Here is a 21,436-nt window from a genome sequence, read left to right as displayed (position 1 = left end):
GGTGAGTACAACCTTGTGGTGTGACCAAGATGTTCTGGGAGCCCAGAGGAAGAGCAATGACCTCTGCCTCAAGAGTGCTGAAGATTTCAAACAACTATAATCATTTCTGAAGCCTCGTCCATAGATTGATTATTCATCCATTCACACGTATTTTCTAAATAATTTATATCAGGATCCCACACTGCCTGAAGATATTATTTGTTGGCCTATTATTGTTGTTGTTATTGTTGCTTGATAATAGTTCTATTGATATATAATTACATTCCATACAATTCACCCATATCAAGTGTACAATCCAATGGCTTTTAGTATATGCACAGAGTTGTGCAACCATCACCAGTATTAGAACATCTTTATCAACCACCAAAGCAACCCTGCAACCCGTAGCACTCATACCGCATCCCCCCAAACCTTCCAACCCTCCTTTCTAGTTCTATAGATTTGTTCATTCCAGACATTTCCTATAAATGGAATCACACAATATGTGGTCTTTTGTGACTGTCTTCTTTCACTTAGAAAAATATTTTCAGGGTTCATCCATGTTGTACCATTTATCAGCAGTTCATTCCTTTTTATTGTCAAACACTATGCCATTGCATGAAATACCACTTTTTATTGATCCATTCATCAGTTGATGGATACTCAGGTGTTTCTACTTTTTGGCCATTATGACTAATGCTACTATGAACATTTGACTGCAAGTGTTTGTGTGAACATGTGTTTTCACTTTTCATGGGTGTATATCTAGGAGTGGAATTGTTGAGCCATATGGTAATTCTTAGTTTAACTTTTTGAGGAACTGCCAAGCTGTTTTCCCTCATGGCTTCACCATTTTACATTCCCATTACCAACGTATGAGGGTTCCAGTTTCTGTACACCTTTGCCAACACTTTCCATTTTCAGTTGTTTTTTTTTTTTAATTATAGCCATTCCAAAGGGTGTGAAGTGGTATCTCACTGTGGTTTTGATGTGCAGTTCCTTAGTGATGAATGACGCTGAGCAGGTTTTCATGTGCTTACTCGCCATTTGTATATCTTATTTGGAGAAATGTCTGTTCAGATCATTTGTCCATTTAAAAATTGGGTTATTTGTCTTTTTATTATTGAGTTGTGTTCTTTATGTATTCTAGATGCAAGTCCCTTATCAGATAAATCATTTGCAAACATTTTCTCCCATTCTGTGCATGGTCTTTTCATTTTCTTGATAGTGTCCCTTGAAGCACAAAAGTAATTTTTATGAAATTCAATTTATCTGTTTTTTTCTTTGTTTGCTTGTACTTTTGGTATCATATCCAAGGTCCTGATGATTTTTGCCTATTTTCTTTTAAGAGTTTTATCATTTTAACTCTTATATGTAGGTCTTAGATCCATTTTGAGTTTATTTTTGCATATGGTATCGAATAGAGATCTAATTTCATTCTTTTGTATGTTATTCCATTCTGTTAATATCCAATTGCTCCAGCACCGTTTGTTGAAAACATTGTTGTCCCCCGATTTAAATTGTTTTGGTGCCCTTGTCAGAAGTCTACTGACAGTAAATGTGAGGGTTTATTTTTGGATTCTCAAGTCTATTTCACTGATCTCTATGTCTTTCTTTATGCAATTAGTTGAGTTAGTTGATCAGTTTGAAGAGTACTGCTACCTTAACATTAAGTCTTCCCCATCTCTGAACTTGGAATGTCTTTCCAATTGTTTTGGTCTTCTTGAGTTTCTTTCAACAATATTTTATAGTTTCAAAGCATAAATTCTGTATTTATTTTGTTAAATTTATTCATAAATATTTTATTGCTTTGGATTCTATTATAAATAGATTTTTTAAATTTAAATTTTGGATTGTTCATTGTGACCTGTTAGTTTTAAAATTTAGGAAAATTCATAAATAAAGTCTTATTTCTGACTTCTCTTGAAAAATCAGCCCTGGTTTCCCAAATGACAAGAAGGAGCTAGAGTGAGTACTTTGGGTTTTGTCTTTCTTGTATGCCGTATAGTTCCAGATTTGCCTGTATCTGGCTACTTTCTTCTACCTGTATCCACTCACTCATTAATGCCTTAATTATTATTATTATTTTTCTTTTTGCGGTACGCGGGCCTCTCACCACTGTGGCCTCTCTCCCGCTGTGGAGCGCAGGCTCAGCGGCCATGGCTCACGGGCCCAGCCTCTCCGCGGCATGCAAGATCCTCCCGGACCGGGGCACGAAGCCGCGTCCCCTGCATCCGCAGGTGGACTCCCAACCACTGTGCAACCAGGGAAGCCCAATGCCTTAATTATTAAGCATTGAGTTTTTGACCTTTATGATTATTCTTTTGGAAAACCTAAGTTAGATGAGATTCAGTTTGAAAAAAAGGATTAATATGATCTAAATCCTTAATATAATTATTTTTATACACACATCCTATCTTTTCTTAAAAGTTATTCAAGCCCTATTTTACTCATTCATCTCAGGAACATTGGTGAGCTAGGCTCAACACTGAGGATACAAACAGACACTATTCCTATCCTAAAAGAGATACACACACATTGACCAATAAAAGCCATATGGACAATTAATGTTTTATGAAAGATTTCTGGACATCCATACAGTGTGTGGAGGAGGGTCCAGAGAAGGTAGTGGTCAAGCCTGAAGGTAAGAAAGGAGGAAAAGAGGAGAGGTTTCATGTAAGTGACTTTTGAATGATAATAGCTGGAGACCTTGTCCATTAAACTAAGAAAGTAGGATCTCTTCCTGAAGACTGATGTTTTCTCCAAAGTGTTAATTCTTGGACTAGCTGTAGCGGAACCCATGAATGCTTATTAAAATGCAATCTCCTGGACCGACTGAAGCAGAATCTGTCAGAACCCTAGGAATCTGTTTTTTTAAATCTGCCATTGAAGTTTCTCTGTTGACTCTGAAGTTCTCTAAAGTTTGAGAAGCTCTGCTTTAAGAAGGTGGGGGGTCTGAAGGGTTTTAAGTGGGGATGAGATGTGATAGGATGGAGTAATATCCTGCTAGACTTGCATTTCAGTAAGGTGCTGGCTGTACTGGGAATGGCAGATTCAGAGGGTAGGACAGTCCTTCGGGGGATTGTGTTCTAAATTCAACACCAGGGTGAAGCTCAGGTAGAGTAAAGAATGCACTGGGTAATCCCTGAAATCTCTAACACTTGTGTACCTGGACCATCCAGGTTCAGAGTCATTCACTCGTATTTCTGTTTGAATTTGCAGAGGTCCCCTTTTCCTGGGGCAGTTGAGGTCAAAGTCTTCGAGGAGTAGGGTTGGGGGCTGAAGGGCTGAATGAAGGGACTGATCTCTTATGTTCTGCCGGCCAAATGGATATAGTAGTTGAATTAAGTGCATTGAATGGATGTGAATCCACTCTATTGCAGTTGAGAGACAGAGTGTGCCTAAACTAGGGTGGTACAATTTGGGGCAGAGTGTGGAGCTGAGGGGAGAAGAGAGGGCAGGTGTGAGAGATGATTGAATTGATGGAACTTGGCTCCTGGTTGGATGAGGGGTCTGAAAGAAAGGGAAGAGGTGCGTTTTCCGGTTTGTATAAAGAGGTAGATGGTGATACCATTGGTTGAGATCAGAAATGAAAGTAGAGGAATAATTTGGAGTTGTTCACTTTGAGATGCAAGTGGAATATTCCTGTGATTATACAGATCTGGAACCTGGGAGAGAGCTTGGGTTGAAAATCTGTGTGCCGTCAACATCCAGGCAATAAGTGAAGGCAAAGGAGTATACATGGTAGGGATTGATTTTATTGGATTGGAGTAAAACTCGGGAACCAGAATTTTCTAAGCTTCCCTGGCGTTTTAATATGCAGTCAGAGTTAAGAACCAATGGTATAGAGTGACGGGAGAAGGGACATTGTTTAAAGAAAAGACAGAGGGGGAAAAGGAAGCAGCAAAGGAGACAGAGAAGGAAGAGTCAGAGGATAAAGATGGGGAACCAGAGAATACTCTCAAGAAAACCAAGGAGAGACGCTCCAAGGAAAGAGAAGGAGGTGGCTAGAGGTCAGCAATGGCAGTTGCTCTGGATAGGTGAATTGGAGACCAGAACAGGTCACAGTGGACGAGGAGATCATTGGTTTGCTCAGGGAGTTTCAATAGAGTCTTGAGACCAGAAACTACTGTAGTGGGTTGAAGCATGAATGGAAAGTAAAGAAGTGGAGACAATGTCTCAAGGTTATGAAGAGAATGGGCTCTCCCCATTCCCCCCAACATTTTTTTCTAAATGGGAAAGACTAGATGTTATTTAGAGGTGACAGAAAAATCCTGCAGTGTCTTCAGACCACATTGGTGGCCTCTACCATTGTTGAACATTTATTGCATAAAGGTCAGACCCTTGTCATATCGTATTTGATATACTGTTCTTCAGTGTTCTGATTGTTTCAAAGTGTCATTCCTTCCCATCTTATTAAGTGCAGGGCCAATGCCTTTAACCTTCTTTTGAACAATATTTCTCCATTCTCCTAGCACAGGGACAGGCACATTCTAAGGAAGGGAATATGCCATTGAAAAAAAGGGATTTAACCCTACTTAGTAATTTATAAATTGTGATCCCAAGAGGTTAAGTGGTAGGCCTTATTTAATTTTTAAACTCTAAAATAATACCATCTACTTATTTTCAAACATAAGCAATACAAAAATGTAAAGTAAAAGGCTGCCTCTGTCCCATTCCCAGAGGTAACCACTGTTAACCGTGTCTTATGTATCCTGCAGACATTTTTTTCTGAGGATATAAGAGTATATATCCTTTTTCTTTAGGTCTTTTGAAGTCATCCTTCTGTAAGAGTCAGGTGAAAATTTCCCATAAGTTAGCTCTCATTCCTTTTCTCTGAAAACTGCAGTAATTTCTTCTCTGGAATGCGAAACCCAAGATACGCAGGCCATGAATAGGCTGTTCATCTCTCCCTGGAAGCAAGCGGCTGAAGCTCAGACAGTACAAAATATTATGAGTGCCTTGGGGCACGAAGGGAGCGCGTGAGCCGGGAGCTAGGTGAGCCGTCTGTCGGGTGCTGAATGGGAAGGTTGTCTGAGTGTCGCCGCGTTAAGGTTGTCTGAGTGTCGCCGCGTTCTCCCCGCTCCTGGTGCCTCTAATAAAGCTCTTCAGTGTCCTCTTCTCATCACAGGGTCAGGAACTAGGGAGTGTCTTCTGCCTCCTGTGCCACCTCCTGCAGGCCCCTGGAGAGCTTGGATTCATGCCTGCTCTTACCGTGGGGCCCCCAGGCTCGTTACCTTCTTACACACCTGGGAAGACCAAAGGAAGAGTCAGTGGGAGCAGCTGGATGACTCTTTTTCTTTTTGCTTTTCCTGTTCCGCAAGGCTCACACAAAGGTTCCCAGAAATGGGCTGTGGCCTCCAGAATAAGCCCTGATTCAGTCTCACTGAATACATGAAACCGAGCCAGGCACTTCCCTTTAATAGGCCTTAATTTCTTCATCTATTTAATGGAATTAACAATGACTAACCTCATAGAAAGAAAAGATAAATCATCTCTTTCATGGTTGGCCTATCCTCACGGGGCTGGGTCTCTTAAGAACAGAGAGCACGTCTTATGCAGATCTACATTTAATAAATGAATAAATAAGTGAATTTAATAAATGAATGGGTTTCTTAAGAACAGAGAGCATGTCTTATGCAGATCTACATTTAATAAATGAATGGGAGGTACTATCATCTCTAGTTTATACTGAAATCAACAAACTGAACTCCTCATCCCTCGGGCCTGGACATTCAGCCGCTTTCCGCTTGGGCAGTCATCAGGTACCTGAATGGAGATGCAGACAGATTCTTTTCACGCACTGCCCTCTCTCTGCTTCCACACAGCGATGGTTTCGGAGTGGAATGGACTGAATGAGTCAAAGGGAAGACCAGCTGCATCTGGGCTTCAGGGTCATTGTGGAAAAAATCAGGCATTGCTTTTCTCCCTTCACGTTGCCCAGAGTGGCTTCTTCCTCATGTGCCCAGGGTCGGCGGGGAATGTGCTTATTGTCACGATCACCTCAGGCTAGGATTCACGTTTATCACAGGGAGGTTGGCAGCAGGTGTGCCATTGATGACAGACAAGCCGTGTGAAGCAAAACAGGTTTCGAGGAAGGGGCGGGGATCGGAAGCAATGCCTGGGGCTGCCTTAGAAGGAAGGGCATGAGGTGATTAAGAACAAAACCTTGGAAGATTCCCCTCCTCCCTGACTTGCTCTCCCACTCTCTACGAGAAACCCCTCTCCGCATCGTTAACCAGAATCCCACCATGGGTGCTTCACTTCACTGGGCTGAGGACGGCACCATTTGACACCCTCCCTCATGTGGCCGTTGAGCTTCATCAGCCTTGGAGCATTTCTGTCCCAGCTGACATTCTTTTGCCTCTTTCTCCGCATCCTGTTCAGATCCGCAGCCTACTCTCCTCCCAGTTGGAGTCCCCACCATCAACTTTATCGCTCAGGGCGCTCCCCGTGACCACACCCCCCAGCCCTGGAACACCTGGGGAGTTGGGCCCATTCTCCCCACCTTCCTCTTGAGTCTTTTTCTGAGTCCTCAGTTCTGTCCTCCTCACTCATCCCCCAGGATGGGGAGAACGGTCAGACCTTCACCTCTCTCTGCTCATTTTAAAGCTCATGTTGGAGCTGAACAGTAGAAGCTTTCTCCACTCTTTCATCCAGTATTTGTTGGATGCAAACTCTATAGCATTCGCTGTGGCCCAGGCGTTGTCCCGGGTGTTGGAAATACCATGGCGATCATGGTTCTTACTCTTACGGTGCTTATGGCCAAGGGAATGAAGACAGGTAACAAACAAGCAAATTGACAAGTAAACCTGATAGTGGCATGAAATGACAAATGAGGGACTGTGATGAAGGGTGACAGGAGGGGACCTCTGAGGCAGTGACATTTGAATTAAAACCTGAAGGACAAAAAGGAGTTAGTCCTGCAGTGCAGTGGGGGAAGAGCTAGGCAGAGCTGGCAATGGAACAGCAAGTGCAAAGGCCTTGTATTTGGAAAGTGTTGGGTGTATTTGAGGAATAGAAGGAAAGCCAATGTGGCAGCAAAGTGCACAGGGGCAGAGTGACACAGATGGAGTTGGAGGGGTAAACAGGGGTCAGAAAACACAGCGTTTAAGTTTTTATGGCAACAAGTTTGTTCTGATAATAAATGCCAGAGGTTTTAAGCAATGGAGGGACATGGCCTGATATTCATTTTTTTTTTCTTTTGCTGTACGCGGGCCTCTCACCGCCGCGGCCCCTCCCGTTGCGAAGCAACAGGCTCCGGACGCGCAGGCTCAGCGGCCCTGGCTCACGGGCGCAGCCGCTCCGCGGCATGTGGGATCTTCCTGGACCGGGGCACGAACCCGCGTCCCCTGCATCGGCAGGCGGACTCCCAACCACTGCGCCACCAGGGAAGCCCTGATATTCATTTTTTAAAAATCACTCTGGCTGAGTGTGAAAACTGGAGGTGCTTCGTCACGTTTTCAAAAACTGTACCTGGATAGGCTGTATCACCTGGTCTTAAATTGAAAATTTACAGCTGAAGGGAAAGATGACACCCACCTCTGCACCAACAAGGCTTCCTGGGGGGATTGGAGGATAGTCTAGACCTGTTCCCCGACCTGTGTGGGGAGCCCATTCTTTCCAGGTTGAGGGATGCAGGAAATAGGGGAGCAGGTGCTAAGTTCTGGAATGGAAGGAGACACGGAAAGGCAGGAAAAGCCAGAGCAGCCAGTGAGGATAGGAAAACTTTCTTTTCAGTCCACTCTCAACATGGAGCTTGGACCCTTGCAATCTCCTTGCATGACAGTTTTTTTTTTTTTTTTTTTTTGCGGTCCGCGGGCCTCTCACTGTTGTGGCCTCTCCCGTTGCGGAGCACAGGCTCCGGACGCACAGGCTCAGCGGCCATGGCTCACGGGCCCAGCCGCTCCGTGGCATGTGGGATCTTCCCGGACCGGGGCACGAACCCGTGTCCCCCGCATCGGCAGGCGGACTCCCAACCACTGTGCCACCAGGGGAGCCCTCATGACAGTTTTGAGATGGGCTTAATACCGTGCTACATCTAGCTTTCCTTTCCTATTACGTCTAATGGTTTATTGAACAGAAATCTCTAGACATCGCTTACTTCCTTGAGGTACTCAAGCCTTGGGATGTTAAATGTGATTGGGACAGAATAAAATATTAAAAAAAAAATTTTCTCAATACTAGATCCCGCAGGAGGGATGTGATGAACAGGAATCTGGCTGAGAATGGCTAGGTAATTGTCCTGGCCAGCACGCTCTACCCTGCACGAGGCTCTAGGCAACACTTGGTGCACTGACCTCCTCTTAGGATGTGAAATCTGTAGAATTCGCTGAGAAATACTGCAAGAAGTATCTGGGGAGGCACCCCCAGCTCCTGCCATCTTTCCACAAGCAGAGGGAGGCTGCAAGGCTTCCAGAGGAAAGCTAAACAGGAAGCAGATCTTTTCCAAGGAGCCTACAGATCACTTTCAATCAGACCACTTGGCTCTCATAACATTTCCGAGCTCATTCTCAGAGAAACACTCTCCCTCGTCAACTGAGGCCCTGCTAAGAGGATTACTCCCACTGCCTCACCTGGCAAAGCTACACAGAAGACTACTAAGTCCCTACACTTAATGCCTCTGCATGATTCCAGAATCCAATTTTCAACTATCAGCTTGTAATTTCCTGGATACCCCACCAGTGTCTTTCAGTCAGTGGGTCCTAAACCAACTCATCTTCCCCTCTCCTGGCTTTCCTTTTTCTGTTAATGGAATCACTGTTCCCTCTGTTACCCTGGCTGGAAACATCTGAGTCATTCTTGACTCATCCTTCTCTCTTATTCTCTAGATCAAATCAACTGCCGCATGGTGTAGTCTCTATTTCTATGATGTGACTTGAATCTGTCCCCTCCTTCCTACTGCCACCATCCCTCCTCAGTGTGAGCTGTCATTACTTCCCTCTCTACAGGAGCATCCTCACTTTTTCTTCGCCATGAACCCCCCTTCATGCTGCTGCTGACATTAAAGCTCCTCAAATGCAGACGATCCCATCACTGTCTTTCCAGCAGCCTGATGGCTCCCGCTGCTGCCACATTAAATATAAACCATCTTTTAGCTGTATAAGTTTCAATGCCTTTTCCAATACTCCATGTTCAAGCTAAATGTACTCATTCCTGGTGTAGGACATGACTTTTCTTACCCTTGAACCCTCTGAATAAATAAATGATCTTGCAAAAAAAAATAAGACCTTCCTATATTACTGTCCTGTATTATCTGCACTTATATGCTTATTTTATCTCCCTAGAAGATTTAATATTCCTGTATTACCTTTAGTTTTGCTTCCTCTGATCTCTGAGCGCATGAATGTATCAGGCACTGCTCTTAGAACACCTGTAGGAAATAATTTTACTCTCACAACAATTCTGATTGTATCCCCATGTTACTGTGACAAACCTGAGATGCAGAGAAGTTGAGTAACTTGCTGGGGTTCCATAACTAACAACTGGCAGAGCCAGGATACAGATTCACATGGTCTGGCCCCAGAGCCCAAGCTCTTAACCTCTGAGCTCACATTGGTCAGGGATGACAGCTGTATTCCTGATATCATATTTTGGATTCAGCTGATGTGTTATAACTGAAGTGCGGTTGAAGGCCTGTGTCCATTAATGGTCAGAAATATCAATGGTAGGCTGAGTGTGCAAATGTAATTTGATATCAGGGGCTGATTAACGGTGTTTCCCAGGAAATCACTCTGAAGCTAAGAGCTATCTTTGTGCTATTTTTTCCTACTTGTTCTTTTTTTTTCTTTTCTTATTCCAGTACATGGGCTGTATTGAGGTGCTGCAATCAATGAGGTCACTGGATTTTGGAATGAGAACCCAAGTTACAAGGTAAGAGAACAAAACTGGGACAGACTTTGAGGACTATAGTCTAAAGTCACAAGAGTTTCTCCCCACAGGAATTTCATGCAAGGTTTCAAAGGCATCGTGGGTTTTTATACATAAGGCTGGAAGGTACACCAAAGCCCAGTGACCTTCGATGAGTAGCTTTGCCTCATCACGTGAAAGATTTCTCAGTTGTGTGGCGGAGCATCTGCATTTCGTATGAGAACTGACAAGATGATGGAGTCAGAGAGATAGCTGGTTTCCCAGATACTAAATGTATTTAAAATAATGTCTAGAAATAGGACATTACAGAATCTCAGACCTGTCGAAGAAGTAGCCGAAAATAAGAACAGGGAAAAACTTTCCACATCAGCAAGCCCAAGCGCTCCCCATTTATGGCATCCCTGACACAAGAAACTCTTACTCCTTGTCTGGGTCTCCCTCCTCCATGTAAGGTGAGCTGGATGAAAGAGTTGAACCCGGGGACCCTTACCCAGGGTGGCCCCCGGCAGCTTAGGGAAAGAACCAGAATCATTATTACACAGAGCACAAGTCAGAAGCAGAAACACAAGGCATGGTTCTTTAAGGCCAGGTTCAAAGCAAGGATGGAAAGGGGAATAATTGAGTGCTGAGACTGGTAACTGGGAAAATTGTGAGGTGAGAGGACTGGATTTATAGGAGTGATTCAGGATGAAGACTTGGGCATCTGCGGTGTGTGGTGCCAGTATGTGTCTCAGGGGCAAGCTGCAGTGCCTGTCTGCATCCATGGTCGCAGGCCACCGTTTCCACAGGTGAATGTTCTCATTATGAAGAGAGGATAACTTTTCCTAATGCTCATCTTATGGAAGTCCGAGGCCTTGAAAAATTGTCCTCTTGACCAAAAGGTTTGGGGAAAGGAATCATACGCTCTTTAGGAGAGTCACAGTTTACAATGAGGTACGGTATTAAAGACCCTGAGAAGTCCTGTGCTATAGTTGAAAAAGCACTAACTTCATCTTGAGATTTTCTAAATTTGTTTGGCCCCAGAATTCTTTTTTTTTTTTTTTTTTTTTTTTTGCGGTACGCGGGCCTCTCACTGCTGTGGCCTCTCCTGTTGCGGAGCACAGGCTCCGGACGCGCAGGCCCAGCGGCCATGGCTCATGGGCCCAGCCGCTCCGCTGCATGTGGGATCTTCCCGGACCGGGACATGAACCCGCGTCCCCTGCATCAGCAGGCAGACTCTCAACCACTGCGCCACCAGGGAAGCCCCAGAATTCTTTTTTTTATGTAACATAAATGAACATTCCATGTATCTGTGGGGTTCCATGAAATGATCTTTCAGAAATGCTATTGTGGACTCTTTTGTTTACAATGCATTCAAATCTGTCTTTCCAAATTTCTCACCAATCCTTGGTATTCCCTCAGGAGTTAAACAGATGAAATCTAATTCTATTTTTCTTTTTTTTTTTTTCTGTATTCTTGGTGCCTATTTCAGTCCTTGGCACCCGGAAGGGGCTCAATGGATATTTATGGAGTAAATGCATGAGTCCACCTGACTACTTTCCAGGGTTTGGAAATGGCTACATCTTCCCTCCCTTTTAAGCCTTTTCTTTCACCTTCTCAGGCCCTTCAACTATCCTTTAAGCGAGAGGGTTTCTAGATTACTTCCTACTCTCTTAGCCCTAATTTGGACACATTTCAGGTTTTATTTCATTCTGATGATGCTTAATCTGGAGAAAGCCCTTCCTCCAATCCTGAGCTGGTTACAGGTGGGAGGAAGAGGGTCGCTACCCCAGGTGACTGGAGTGGGGATACAGGAGAAAGGAATGCCACTGTCCATATTTGAGGATGACTGATTTTCTGTTCATTCCCTCATCCATTCATTTTGACTTGTTCTCCTTCACTTGAGTATTTATGGAGTGCTCATTAAGTGCCTGAAACTCTTCAAGAATAAAGGATGCAGATGCCTCTGACCTCAGAGAACTTACATTCTACCTGGGGAAACAGACTATGGCAAGGAAACAAATAAAGAGACAATATACTTTCAGGTAGTAATAAGTGCCATTACTATAATGATGAAGCAGGGTAAGAGGATAGAGATATAGTAGGTGGGCTTTTAAATTTTATTTTATTATCTAGTTATAAATATACTGTATATTTACTTAGAACATTTAGAAAATACAGATAAATATGAAAAAGGAAATCACTCATAATCTCACCTGGAAATAATGTCTACTAACATTTTGTGCTTTGGAATAACCTTCTGATCTTCTCTTCCTTACATGTGCTTACAGTGATTTTTGTAGCAAATCTGAAAAATATTTGCTACTGTTTCTCCCATGTCGGCCATTTTCCTGTTGCTAAATATTCAGAAGAATTTTTAATTGTGGTAAAATACGTATAACAGAAACTTTACCGTTTTAACCATTTTTAAGTGTCCAATTCAGTGGCATTAAGTGCGTTTCATCTTGTTGTGCAAACACCACCACCATCCCTCTCCAGAACTTTTTCATCTTTTCAAACTGAAACTTTGTATATTAAATAATAACTTCTTATTCCCTTCTCCCCCAGCCCCTGGCAATCACCATTCCACTTTCTATCTCTATGAATATGACTACTGTAGGTACCTCATATAAGTAGGGTTATATAGTGTTTGTTTTTTTTGTGACTAATTTATTTCATTTAGCATAATGTCTTCCAGGTTTATCACTAGGTCAAACAATATAAATATTTTGAAGGCTTTAGATCTGTATTGCTAGATTGTTCTGCAGAAGAACCATATACTAGTTGATATCCTCCCTCCCATCCATGTATCTATTTTTTGTTACTATCTGTTTTTATTTTATTTTTTTAATTTCTATTTTATATTGGAGTGTAGTTGATTTACAATGTTGTGTTAGTTTCAGGTGTACAGCAAAGTGATTTAGTTATACATATACCTGTATCTATTCTTTTTCAGATTCTTTTCCCATATAGCTTATTACAGAGTATTGAGTAGAGTTCCCTGTGCTATACGGTAGGTCCTTGTTGATTATTTATTTTTTATATAGTAGTGTGTATATGTTAATCCTAACTTCCTGATTTCTATTTTTAAAACATCTTTATGAATTTGTCAGTCTGTATTTTCCTACTGTTTAGTAAATGGTAAAAGACTATTCCTTTCTCTGCCATGAAGATTCGGTTCATGACTAATGTACAGATCTAAGGGAAGGTGTGTGGCATAGTACCTGGATACTATTCCTTGTAGATGTGTCTGTATGAGATTCAGGCATGGCAAATTGTGCTCTGGGCAGACTTGTGGAAGCTTGAGGTGACTCACTTTCCATAAACCTCTAATTCCCACCCTACTTCGCAAATATTTACTCTTCTTCCTTCTCTTAATTTCTCCTTCTTTATCTCCTTCTCCTTTCTTTTCTCAACTTACGTATGTATTCACATTCAGCCACTATTCAAGTTGCTCTATTCCCAATTGCCTAAGATATTAATATATAACTGTTGAATCAGGTTTCAAATAGTTTACAATTTGAATTTCACATATTCACAAAGTTTCATTTAACTCATAATCCTACTTAACCCAAGAAAAAAAATTCAATGGACCAGTTAGAATTCTATAAGAAAGATCTTTATTTTGTGTGACCACAGGTATCTCCTGACATTTACCATCAAGCAGAAGATTAATCAGGTGTGACTGCTGATAAACTAATGTAGCTAATTGCCACTACGCATACAAACAGGTGTATTCAGGCTGATGTCCTACCTATGTTAATTGATCTTACCATGTCTCTACTAGTTAGTACATTGTTCCAGTTAATAGACAGACGGCAACATGAAATTCCTGATAATAAAGGAGGAGCCATGGTTAAGATACAGCAGTTCGGTCAGTGTTTGAAACAGAGGACAAAGATGGAGTCAAATTCTTCTCATTATGAGGAACCTTTCTGCCAATTGTTTGAGGGCTGAATCCATAGGACCTCTAGAGCACAGAGAATACTCAGAGCAGAGAAAAAGAAAAGGACAAGGAGGTCACGTACTTTGTCGGCAGTTCCCTGGATTACATCCTTTCCAAAGCTCTCATCACACTTCTTTGACTCCAGATTTATCCACTAATTCTCACCCAGGCATTTATCCACTTGACTGATTTAGGACCACATCTTCATTTTTAGTAATCTAGTGTTCATGCAAAAGGGCAAAGGAGGAGGTTTTTCCTGATAGAAAAGAGAAACAAGATGATTAGGAAGACAAAGGCTCACAGTGATGGTTGTCTTCAGAATGTCTGGAAAACAATATCAAAAGGAAATAGGAGAAGGGGAAAATGAAAATCATACTAAGGATGACATAGTCATTCCTCTCTCCTATAAAAATGTTCTCAACATGATTTTTATTTTTTAATTTTTTGGGGAGAGTGGGAACTCAAAACTTTTACTAAGATTATCTCTATTAGAAACTCTCATTCTACTAACGAGATGAAATTTAGATTTAGTAACTTGCCCAAAGTCACACAGCTAATAGATGTGAAGATGGAATTTCAGGTTAAGGCTCCAGGATTAGGAAATTTTGCTCTTTGGCACTGTTTTAATATGTCATGATGGTTAAATGATACTTTTCCCTTTAATTTATTATTGTAGAGAACTGCATTAATAAGTTTTATAATATGAACAATCATTGAATTCCTGCTGTAAACCCTTCTTAATTATCATGTCATCATAGGTAGCAGTTACATACAACTTGTTAAAATTTTATTTCAAATGTTTGCATCCTTATTTTAAGTGGGTTTTCTTTTTTGAACTATACTTACGAAATTTTGGTTCCAGGAATATGTTAGCCTCATAAGAATGATTGCAGAACCTTTCTATATTTTCTGTGCTCTGCCACAATTTAAACAATGTTGGAATTATCTGCTACTATAAAAGTCTTTGGAACTAGCCCAAACAACTCTCTGAGCTTGTTAGATTTTTACCTCCATTGTCAAATCTTCTTTTTTATTAGTCTTTTCAATTTTCTTTTCTCCTTGGTAAGATAATTTTGGGGTGATTTTACCCCCAAAGTTGGGCATTTTATCTTGATTTTTCAAATTTGTCACATAATGTTAGCCATAGTTTTCTCATCTAATTTTCACATAGCCTCTGTATATGTGATTATGCTCTCTTCAACATTTCTGATTTGTTTGTGTGATCTTTTAAAATCAGATTTGCCAGAGGCTTGTTTATTTTATTGCTCTTTTGAAAGAACCAGGTTTCGTTTTTATTATTCAAATCTACTTGGTCTTTGATTTTCTAATTCATTTATTTCTTTACCTTCAGTATATCTTTCCTCCTTTTTAAGTTTATTTTATGCTGTTCTTTCTTTAATTTGTTAAGATTATTCTTTCATAATTTATTTTTATTTTTGTCTTCCAGTTTTATTAAGATATAATTGATATACAGCACTGTATAAGTTTAAGGTGTACAGCATAATGATCTGACTTACATATATCATGAAATGATCACCACAGTAAATTTACTGGGCATTCATCATCTCATATAGATACAAAATTAAAGAAATATAAAAAATGTTTTTCTTATGATGAGAACTCAGGATTTGATCTCTTAACAACTTCCATATATAACACTCAGCAGTGTTAATTATATTTATCATGTTGTACATCACATCCTAGTACTTACTTAGCTTATAACTGGAAGTTTGTACCTTTGACTTCCTTCCTCTAATTCCCCTCCCTCCACCTTCAGCCTCTCGTATCGACAAATCTGACCTTTTTTTTTCTTTTTACATCTTTATTGGAGTATAATTGCTTTACAAAGGTGTGCTAGTTTCTGCTTTATAACAAAGTGAATCAGTTATACATATACATATGTTCCCATATCTCTTCCCTCTTGCGTCTCCCTCCCTCCCACCCTCCCTATCCCACCCCTCTAGGTGGTCACAAAGCACCGAGCTGATCTCCCTGTGCTATGCGGCTGCTTCCCACTATCTAGCTATTTTACGTTTGGTAATGTATATATGTCCATGCCACTCTCTCACTTTGTCCCAGCTTACCCTTCCTTCCACCTCCCCATATCCTCAAGTCCCTTCTCTAGTAGATCTGTGTCTTTATTCCTGTCTTACCCCTAGGTTCTTCATGACATTATTTTTTCTTAAATTCCATATATATGTGTTAGCATACGGTATTTGTCTTTCTCTTTCTGACTTACTTCACTCTGTATGACAGACTCTAGGTCCATCCACCTCATTACAAATAGCTCAATTTCATTTCTTTTTATGGCTGAGTAATATTCCATTGTATGTATGTGCCACAGCTTCTTTATCCATTCATCCAATGATGGACACTTAGGTTGTTTCCATCTCCGGGCTATTGTAAATAGAGCTGCAATGAACATTTTGGTACATGACTTTTTGAATTACGGTTTTCTCAGGGTATATGCCCAGTAGTGGGATTGCTGGGTCACATGGTAGTTCTACACAAATCTGACCTTTTTAATGAGTTTGTTTGTTTTTGCCGTGTAATTGACCTACAACATTATGTTAATTTATGGTATACAACATAGTGATTTGATATTTCTATACATTTCAAATTGATCACCATGATAAATCTAATTACCATTCATTGTGATTTTTAAAAGAAAGATAAAGAAAACAAAAACCTCATTTGATCTGAAACACATACACACACACACACACACACACACACACACACACGAAATCATGTCACGAAAACCTAAAGCCCACTCCCTCCCTTGCATAAGCACACACATCATGCAAAGAAGAAAAGATCTTCCCTTTCCCACTAAGGACGCCTCTTTGTGTCTTGGTGGGAAACTGCCTCTGATACTCAAGGAAGAATAAATTATACGTCAGGGTAAATGCAATAAGTAGAGCTGGTGGGACAGGGCTTGGTTTTCAACCCTGAAGAACAGAACTTCATAGGAAACGTGGAGGGAACATTTAGTTCATCACCACAGGACATAATTCACCCCAAGGGCAGGGCACACTGCTGGTGGGAGGAACCTCCAGATCATTGTCTTACTACACTGTCCTCTTCCTGTATTTATTGCCTTACATTTGTAACTCATACATGGTAATAAAATCAGCCAGGCTAAGCGCAGAGCACCCAGCACAGGATCTGTCCATGCCAGGCTCCAGGACAGCTGGGAAGCAGCAATTCCTGGTGTGTGATTAGCCTCATTCCTGTGATGGCCACCCCTTTGGGGCTGGGGGTCTGTGAAGGAAGTGGGCAGTGGTTAGAGAATGAGTGGTGAGCGCTTCCTTTTGGGGTCCTGGCTTCAGATTCATTTTCTCCAGCTGATCATAAGGGATCTGCCCCCATTCCATTCCACGGGGGAAGAAAACCCTGAGTAGTGTTTTTTGGAACTGCTGCTGTAGACAGTAAGCAGGCTGTTGGGGAGACCGGTAGTAGGTAAAGCAGCAAGGAAGCAGAGATCATAATTCAGAGGATGTTGTAATTGGAGTAGTTTCCTGTTTGGAATGTTACTGCTCCTGAGCCCTGATTCTGCAAATTTAATTCACTGTCTTGAAATTTTGATTCTTTGGCTTCAACAGGACATTAAAGGCAGCTCTTCAGAGGCAAATGCATACTTCTGTGTGTGTGTGTGTGTGTGTGTGTGTGTGTGTGTGTGTGTGTGTGTCTTTGGTGTTAGCAACTATTAGATGCAAAACAGATCCAAGATGCAGCTGAACATTTACCTAAAGTCCCATGGATGAGCTTTATAAGAAATGTGAACCTCAGGAGGGAAAGTTTTAAGTATTCTGTAGAGGTCAAATATCTGCATGCTAGGTGGCTAAGTTAAGATATCAGTTTGTCTGAAAATAGGCTGGCATTTATGTAAATTTCCTGAGGAATGTATGAATGAGACTGATTGCAGCTCTGCATGGATGAGTGTATCAGTGTAAAACCTGGAGTAACTGTCCGGCATCTGGTGTGTGGGTTCTGTGTTGACCTGTGAGGAGACCATGCAGTGAAGTGTGGGATTGCAGCTCACATGGCAAGCAAAGTAAAGACACGACAGCGGGGATAAAGGGCCGAGTTTATTAACTTGCCAGGCAAGGGAACATCCCCCAGCGAAGACGTTTACTGAGAAGAGTGGCAAGGAAAAAAAAAAAATCAAGAATGTTACAGTTCTAGTTCATAGTGGTCATGCTAAAAATTGAAAACGAGCACTTGCTAAGGCAGAATGTACGTGGTTGGATAAAACAAGTTTGATTGGTCAGGAAGGAATGTAAAGACCCCAAGAAGGGTCTGGGGTCCCAGGGCCAAGGCTTATGACCTTTATCAGCTGGTGAGAACAGTTACAACACATAACAGTCAAATCCTCCTCGGCAGGCACCGGTGTGAGTAGACATACTTCCTCCCACACACGTGGGGACGTCAGGGAGCCCTCATGGAGGTTTTGTGTGGCGTGTGTCTGAATGTGTGGACAGTCACCACCTCTGCTAGCTTCAAGCTACGCTACTCCCAGTTCCTCACAACCTCGTTAGGACTGAGATCTCACTTCTCAGGTATCTGAGATGAAATAGCCAATTAAATTCCTTTTAGAAGTCTTCAAAGATACAGTAATTAAAAAAAAATTCCCAAGCTGGGACTTCCCTGGTGGCGCAGTGGTTAAGAATCCGCCTGCCAATGCAGGGGACAAGGGTTTGAGCCGTGGTCCGGGAAGATCCCACATGCCGCGGAGCAGCTAAGCCCGTGCACCACAACTACTGAGCCTGCGCACCTAGAGCCTGTGCTGCAGAACAAGAGAAGCCACCGCAATGAGAAGCCTGTGCACTGCAACGAAGAGTAGCTCCCGCACGCCACAACTAGAGAAGGCCCACGTGCAGCAATGAAGACCCAATGCAGCCAAAAATAAATAAATAAATGAATAAATTTATTAAAAAAAGAAGTTCCCAAGCAGTTGGGAAGGATTCTGATAGCGTGACAGAGTCAAACCCACAGAGAGAGGGTGTGAAAGTCAAGGGCACCTTTTCCTTAGAGTCATTAGCACAATGTCTCTCACATGCAGGTGCAGTTACTATTTGAATGAGCACAGGTGAGGCCAAGAAGTACAGTTACTAAGGCAACCCACAGAATGGAAAAAATATTTTTTTAAGTCATATATCTGATAAGGAATTAACATTCAAAATATGTAAAGAACTCCTGCAACTCAACAACAGGAAACCAAACAACCCTATTAAAAACTGGGCAAAGGACTTGAATAGACATTTCTCCAAAGAAGATACACAAATGGACAATAAGCACATGAAAAGATGCTTAACACCAATAATCATTAGGGAAATGCAAATAAAAACCACCACAAGATAGTACTTCACACTCATTAGAATGGCTATTATTAAAAAAGAAACCAAAAACAACAAAAAACTAGAAAATAAATGTTGGCAAGGTTGTGGAGAAATTGGAACTCTTGTGCATTGCTGGTGGTGATGTAAAATGGTGCAGTTGCTGTGGAAAACAATATGGCAGTTCCTAAAAAATTAACAATAGTATTACCATATGATCGAACAATTCCACTTCTGTGTATGTATCTAAAAGAATTGAAAGCATGTATTCAGACAGATATTTGTACACACATGTTCATAGCGGCATTATTCACAAACTCAAAAGGTGGAAGCAACCCAAGTATCCACTGATCGATGAATGGATAAATAAAACATGGTATATACATACAATGGAATATTAACCTTAAAAAAGAAAGAAATCCTGCCAGTTGTGACAACACAGATGAACCTTGAGGGCATTATGCTAAGTGAAATAAGACAGACAGAGAAAAATAAATACTACATAATATCACTAATACGTGGAATCTTTTTTGCAAAAGTCCAGCTCATAGCAACAGAGAGTAGAATGGTGGTTGCCAAGGGCTGGAGGGCAGGTGGGGAAATGGAGAGATATTGGTTAAAGGGAACAAACTTTCAGTTATAAGATGATTAAGGTTTGATGATCTAATGTATAACATAGTGACTATAGTTGATAATACTGTATTGAAATTTGCTAAGAGAGTAGATTTTAAGTATTCTCACACACACACAAAAAGGCAAATGTGTGAGCTGATGCATGTGCTAGTTAACTTGATTTGGGGAATTCTTTCACAATGAACACATCTATCAAACTATCATGTTGTACACTTTAAATATATTATGACTTTATTTGTCAATTATATCTCAGTAAAGCTGAAAAAAAGGAAATTCTGACACATGCTACAACATGGATTAACCTTGTCTTAGTGCATTTGGGCTGCTATAATGAAATACCATGGATTAGGTAGCTTATAAACAACAGATATTTATTTCTTACTGCTCTGGAGTTGGGATATCTGAGATCAAGGTGCCATCATGGTCAGGTGAGGGCCCTTTTCTGGATCACAGACTTATTGTATCCTCACGTTGCAGAAGGGGCTAGATAGCTCTGTGGTACCTCTTTTATAAGAGCACTAATCTCCTTCATGAGGGCCCCATCCTCATGACCTAATTACCTCCCCAAAGCCCCACTTACTAGTACCATCACCTTTGGAGGGTTAGGATTTCAACACACAAATTTTGGGGAGACACAAACATTCAGCACACTGCAGGCCTTGAGGACATTGTGCTAAGAAAATAAGTCAGTCACAAAAAGATCAATACTGTATGACTTCATTTATATGAAGTGCCTAGAGTAGTCAGATCCAGAGATAGAAAGCAGAATGGTGGTTGCCAGGGGTTATAAGGGGAGGGAGTTAGTGCTTAATGGGTACAGAGTTTCAGTTTGGGAAGGTGAAAAAGTTCTGGAACTGGATGGTGGTACTGATTGCACAACGATATGAATGTATCAATACTTAATGCCACTGAACTGTACACATAAAAATGGTTAAAATGGTAAATTTTATGTATGTATGCTTTACCACGATTTTTGAAAAGTATCAGTCACTAGATGAGTTATATTTTTGAAGTATTCAATGTTGTCTGTTTATTTTGCTGAAAAGGTGCAAAGCCAGTAAGAGAAGGATAACTGAAGCATCAGGGCCTATTGTCTAGCAGGTGCCACAGCTGAGAGTATTAGGGAAGGAGTGCCTAGTGGCCTCTTCTAACTTCTTGACTGGGAAACCCAACCAGAAACCACACTGGCAGAGAGGGCTGCTGCAGGACAAGAGGCGAGGGTAGTTAACAACAGCTGACATTTGTTTCACTTGCCCAGGGCTTTTACATTCATGTTTTCTTATGAACCACACAATCACCCTGAGAGAAGGCACTGTAATTCCCCATTTTGAGCAGGGGGAAGCTGAGGCTCAGAGAAGATAAGTGACTATCCCAAGACCACACAGCTCTTTTGCTGGGCTCAAACCCAGGTACTCTTAAACCAAATCCTGTCCCTACGGCACTTAATGTTTCCTAGTGACATTGCTTTGGTTTGAAGCGAAGTAACTGCTCTTATAGCTGTGAATAGACTAAGATGCTGGGAGACAGTTCAGGCAGTAAAGGCAAGCCTGAGTCATCTTTATCCACATTTTTTTTTTTGGCTGTGCTTCTCGGCTTACGGGATCTTAGTTCCCTGACCAGGGATTGAACCCAGGCCCCCTGCAGTGGAAGCACAGAGTCCTAACCACTGGACCACCAGAGAATTCACCTG

General features: G+C 41.5%; 1 protein-coding gene across 2 annotated transcripts in view; it reads left to right on the top strand.

Moving 5' to 3' along the window:
• SHC4 (SHC adaptor protein 4) overlaps nucleotides 1-21,436 on the top strand; it is a 131,501-nt gene that overhangs the window by 30,885 nt on the left and 79,180 nt on the right. For both annotated transcript variants that reach the window (XM_060005193.1, XM_060005192.1), the window contains exon 2: nucleotides 9,782-9,852. In XM_060005193.1, the coding sequence (XP_059861176.1) occupies nucleotides 9,782-9,852 (71 nt within the window). The remainder of the gene's footprint in view (nucleotides 1-9,781; nucleotides 9,853-21,436) is intronic.

This window comes from Delphinus delphis, chromosome 2, assembly GCF_949987515.2.
Source record: "Delphinus delphis chromosome 2, mDelDel1.2, whole genome shotgun sequence".
Classification (NCBI taxonomy): Eukaryota; Metazoa; Chordata; class Mammalia; order Artiodactyla; family Delphinidae; genus Delphinus; species Delphinus delphis.
This window is presented reverse-complemented; position numbering and strand designations above follow the sequence as displayed.